General features: G+C 41.8%; 1 protein-coding gene across 1 annotated transcript; it reads left to right on the top strand.

The window, feature by feature from the left end:
* The first annotated feature begins 3,504 nt into the window (after positions 1 to 3,504).
* Positions 3,505 to 4,446, top strand: LOC135057393 (olfactory receptor 5B12-like). The gene has a single exon (XM_063963283.1). The coding sequence runs from the start codon at positions 3,505 to 3,507 to the stop codon at positions 4,444 to 4,446; it is 942 nt and encodes a 313-aa protein (XP_063819353.1).
* The last annotated feature ends 1,411 nt before the right edge of the window (positions 4,447 to 5,857 follow it).

A 5,857-nucleotide genomic window follows, 5' to 3' on the forward strand; every position in this document is an offset into this window, starting at 1 on the left:
ACTGAGAGAATGGAGACACGTCCTCTCTCTACACTCTCCAATGCCGGAGTGAAAATGACAGGGACGCGTGGCTCCTTATATGGAAACCAAACCCCGCGAGAATCCAACAGCAGGACGATGACGTTTTGCCTTGTTCTGGTTTCCGAGTCAGGCGGGAAAACCCGAGCCTGACTCAGATCCGGACTCAAATGGTGAAGTCCGGTAGGGTTCGGTTCTCTGAGAACCGAACCCACTCATTTCTACTTTATTAAAGGCTGGTATACACAGGAGAGATATGTGCTGAGTGAACCGTTCAGCACACATTTCTCCCGCCGCTCAGCACAGCGCGATGTGTGCTGAGCGATGCGGGGGAGGACCGGGGGCCGCTTATTTCACCCAGCGGGTGAAATGAGCGACATGCTAGATTGGCCTGCATGCTCAATCTAGCACCGGCGATAGCGATGCTATCGCTGTGGGAGATACACACGAGTGATCTGTGCTTAAAATCTAAGCAATCTAGTCAGATTGCATAGATTTTAAGCATGGATCTCTCCGTGAGTACCCCCCTTAAAGGGGGGTACACACAGAGCGATAATCTAAGCAATCTGACTAGATTGCTTAGATTTTTAGCAAGATCGCTCCATGTGTAGCCCTAACAGCGATAGCGATGTGCAGCCCTGCGCATCGCTATCGCTGGTGCTAGATTGGCCTGCCGTGCAGGCCAATCTAGCGGGTCGCTCACTTCACCCCCCGTCTTCCCCCGCACACTCAGCACAGATCGCGCTGTGCTGAGCGGCGGTAGAGATGTGTGCTGAGCGGTTCTCTCAGCACACATCTCTCCTGCATCGGCCCGTCTATATGGGCCTTAAGAGTTGACACACAATGACATTGAAGCTTAGTATCAGAAATTTGAAATAGTGCTATTCTACCTGTATTTCTGCAGTTCTTAAAGTTGCTTGACTGTTAAACTATTGAGGACAGGAAAATGAGCAGCAAGTGATAATGGGGTGGACGGTACTTCCACATTTCTGCTTGCTTTCTGCATCAAATGTGTCTGAAATTATTGGTGACTGAAATTAGAAAGATTAGTATAGTAATTGTCTTGAAAAGGGCTTTCACCAATACAGGTTATCAATTAGTACATGGAAGCTTTTCTATTGGGCTGTAAATTCAGTTACAATTATCAGTTGCTGCAAGTATAGATACCATGAAGTGAGGTGCTTCTCATGGGGTGCCCCCATATAATGACACAGGTACATTGCTAGGCCTCTCTCTATTACTTTCTCTTCCTATCTGAAACAGATAGTTACAACAGATTATTCTCTCTCTTCTATTGTCTCTTTATTACTTAGACACTCCCTTAATTTTTGTTGTATTTCCCTATTGTGAGGCACAGTAATCTAATTTAGCTGAGAGGGACTGACACTGAGGAAGCACATGTTCTGACCTACCTGATTCTTGATGGCCAGGAGAAGCTTTCAACACCACCAGTTAGATGGATGGCTACCAACTCAGTTTCTCCCCTATCCAGGTATGGCACTGGGCAGGGAGGAGGTGGCACAAGAGAAACTGCCAGGCACTACTGAGGTCTGTTTTTTGTTTGTTTTATCCTTGCAGAGAAAGAGATTCCTGATTTAAAGACTCTGTCGGCAATATGCATCTCCTTTCTTCTGCACAAAGGCCGTGCCAGGACACTTTAGGTTAGTGATGTAGTGTTCTTTTCTTCCTTTCACAGGAAGCGGCATCTCCCCACCAATTTGTAATCCTCTGCTAAATGCTGTTCTTGCAAAGGAGAGCTGCTCCTCAGTCTGCTGGTAATAACTGCCCTTCCTCTTTCCTTCCTTCAACTGTCATTTATTTTTAAATTAACTTTATTAAAAATGTCACTGTTCTATACTCCTACTATCATCAAGCCAGTTACCTATATTAGGGCTGTATAGTCAAACCTATGACTGTATCCTTAAGGAACTGATCGCCCCTAAGCAATGGTGGTTATTATGCGATGTCCCAAAGTATTATGTGGTTTAGGTGATACAGTAGGTATTCATGGCAGATATGGGTGAGTATGATGATAATGGAACCAGTCCACAATAACTCATGCACCTCTGGATATCACAGACATTTTCCATAGCAGGGTAATAGGCTCATTTATCAATGAGTGATAAATTTCACTGTGAGTGATAAATTGCACCAGCCAATCAGCTCCTGTCATTTTTCAAACACAGTCTGTAACATGGCAGTTAGGAGCTGATTGGATGGTGCAATTTATCAGTCACAGTGAAATTTATAAATGAGCCCATAAGTCCGCAAACTTAGGTGATAAATCAATGAAGCATCCAGACCAGCGGCGGCTCCTACCTGCTATCATCAGCGGGGCTGCCAGGACCAGCAAATCTCTCTACTTTGCCTGCAGCCCACACCTGCCACTGCGCCATGAGGGAAGGAGGGGGGATTTTAAAAAAACTGGCTAATGCATGCGTGCCAGTCGCAGTAACTGTCGGGGATAAAAAAAAAGTGCGCATGCACGCTGACTTCTATGGGCTGCATCGCCTACAGACCATAGAAGCACATTATGGCTGCCACGGAGCACTTGTGCATTCACGACTGCACCCCGTTCTCCTTAGCGGTTTCTACAGACTGCATATGATGCAGTCCTAGGAGCACATTACTGCTGGCAGAAAGGCATCCTATTGGAGCCCTATCTGCCAGTTACAGTCCTGCATGTGATTAGCAGATTGTGCTTCCAACTGAAAGCCACTGCAATCACTTGGGGCTCTCTGGTGGTGGCTGATTTTTACTGTGGGGCTGCAGCCCTACAGTTCTAGGTAAAATTCACCACTGGTTCAGACCTTGTGGCTATGAAGATGAATGCAGTGGATACTGGTCAGGATATCGCCATACGAGCTCTCCCCTTTATCACTAACATTGCAGGAAGCAAAGGTGTAAAAAGCAGATAAAGCTAACATGTTTTGTCTCACTGGGAGACTTTGATAGCGCTCTCTTACTATTTTTTTTTTTTTATGTTCTAGGAAAATATCACTTATATATTGTTTTTTTGTTTTTATTAAATTGTAATATGCTGATTAGGGCCCCACTCACTAGTGTTTTTTTTACTACTCAAGTATCTTAAGATACTGTATATCCAACTTAAAATCTAGAGTATACTGTACATGTGTCTGGAGCAGATACAGAAGCCATGATCAACATTTCCCACTGTCCTGTAAAACAGCTTCTCTGAAACAGATTAATGATGATGACTGACATATTTTCATTGATAAAATAAACAAATGTAATTTAAAAAAAAACAACCACTCAGTATTCCATCAAAATCCCTGTAAAACCTGGGACGGTGTCAACTAACAAGAAGGACCAGTGTGTGACACTAATGTCATACTAGGAACTTAAATCTGCTTGGTCAACAAAGGGCTTTTTACATTGCAAGAAATTTAAAATATTAGTAAAAATTTATCTGGAATTCTTTTTATTATACATATATATTTTTTACTTTCTCTTTCCAAACTAGACATGGTCAAATATCACACAGATATTCACTTTAATGCAACAGAATTCACAATTGAAGGTTTATTTGACATCCCCGAACTCCAATATCCTGTTTTCATAATATTTCTATTTATCTACATCATCATTATTTTTGGAAATATTGGCATTATAGTTGTTGTTTGTTTGAATTCTTGTCTGCATACACCTATGTACATATTCTTGATGCATCTTTCCATCATTGACATTGCTTATAGCTCAAATATTCTGCCAAAACTATTAGACATGCTCATCACAAAAAATAACACTATTTCATTTTTGGGATGTATATATCAGATGTATTTCTTTTTAGCTCTGGCTTGCACTGAGGTCCTCTTACTTGCAGCCATGGCATATGATCGCTATGTGGCCATCTGCCACCCACTGCATTACATTGTTCTTATGAGCATGAAACAATGTGCTCCCCTTGCAGCTGCTGCATGGTCTATCGGGTTTATAGACTCTAGTGGGCATGCTGTCCTTATATCCAGACTGTCCTTTTGTGCCTCCCACGTCATTGACCATTTCTTCTGTGATATAATTCCACTGCTTAAAATATCCTGCAGCGATACATTTAAGGTGGAAATTTTGAATTATTTTGGAGGGACGCTATTACTAGCTACTGCTTTTTTGCTTACGTTAGTGTCTTATATATTTATTATAACTAACATTATCAAGATTAAATCTGGAGAAAGTCGGGGTAAAGCATTTTCTACTTGCTCTTCCCACCTAACTTGTGTCATTATATTTTATGGGACAATGATCTGTTTGTACATGAGACCCACAGCAAGCTATTCCCCAAAACAAGACAAGTTTATTGCTCTTCTATATGCCATATTGGTTCCTGTCCTGAATCCGGTAATATACAGCCTGAAAAATCAAGAAGTTAAAAGTGCCTTGTGTAAATTTTGGAACAAGTTTGAAGTTTGAAATCACTCAATATTCAAATATTAACTCCAAGAATGTATTTGTTGTTCCATATTTTCTCTAAAATAATGTTATTTCATTAAACATTCATGGACTCACCGTTGAGTTTGTCCCTATTTAAGGTAATAGTTATGTAACTGAGCATAGTGAGAGTCTATTGTATCTCAAGAGATTAGTTAGGAAGTTGAAGTAATAACATAGATAAAATATACTGAAATATATTGACAGATTAGGAACATGGTTTAGTGAAGTTAAGCCTGCAAGGTAAGCGATAGGCAAGATGTTAAGCATTTATAGGCCTCTATGACCTTGACAGCAGCACTTAGGAAACATTATTTGTGCTTGGGTAAGTAATTGGCTGGATAACAGGGAACAGCAAGTGGTGGTTAATGGGATGTTTTCCGACTGGGCAACAGTACTCAGTGGAATACATCAAGGGTGCTTACTCAGGCCACTGCTGTTTAACATATTTATTAATGATCTAGGATAATGTCTGGAAAGCAGTGTCAATATTTGCAGATGATACCAAACTGTGTAGAATAATTAATTCAGATAAGGATGTTGAGTCTCTACAGAACAACCTATTTAAATTGGAGGATTGGGCAGATAATTGGAGAATTAAGTTCGGTATAGAAAAATGCAAAGTTATGCACTTTGGGACTAAGGGGGTCATTCCGAGTTGATCGCTAGCTGAATTTGTTTGTTGCGCAGCGATCAGGCAAAAAAAACTGCATTTCTGCGCATGCGTAAGCGGCGCAATGCGCACGCGAAACGTACAGGCACAACGAACGATGTCGTTTCGCACAGGGTCTAGCGATGCATTTCAGTCGCACTGCTTGCCACAGAATGAATGACATGAAGTGGGCGTTTCTGGGTGGCAACTGACTGTTTTCAGGGAGTGTTTGGAAAAAGGCAGGTGTGCCAGGAAAAATGCAGGCATGGCTGGGCGGGTTTGTGACATCAAATCCGGAACTGAATAGTCTGAAGTGATCGCAAATGTTGAGTAGGTTTTGAGCTACTCTGAAACTACACAAAAAAAATTTGCAGTCGCTCTGCGATACAACCGTTCACACCACTTCTGCTAAGCAAAGATACACTCCCAGTGGGTGGCGGCATAGCGTTTGCACAGCTGCTAAAACTATCTAGCGAGTGATCAACTCGGAATGACCCCCTAAAAACAATCCTGCTACCTATTAACTAAATTGGAAACATTTAGGGGAAACGATAGTTGAAAAAGATTTGGGGATGCTCATTGATAATAGACTTAGGAGCAGTATCCAATGTTACAGTGCAGCATCAAAAGCAAATACAGTGTTAGCATGCATAAAGCGTGGAACTGAGTCAATGGACAAGAGTGTAATCCTGCCATTGTATAAATCATTGGTACGGCCGCAACTGGAATATTGTGTTCAGT

This window comes from Pseudophryne corroboree, chromosome 3, assembly GCF_028390025.1.
Source record: "Pseudophryne corroboree isolate aPseCor3 chromosome 3, aPseCor3.hap2, whole genome shotgun sequence".
Classification (NCBI taxonomy): Eukaryota; Metazoa; Chordata; class Amphibia; order Anura; family Myobatrachidae; genus Pseudophryne; species Pseudophryne corroboree.

Excerpts from the sequence above, each read along its gene's own strand:
- LOC135057393 (XM_063963283.1), top strand. The coding sequence starts at position 3,505 with ATGGTCAAATATCACACAGATATTCACTTTAATGCAACAGAATTCACA.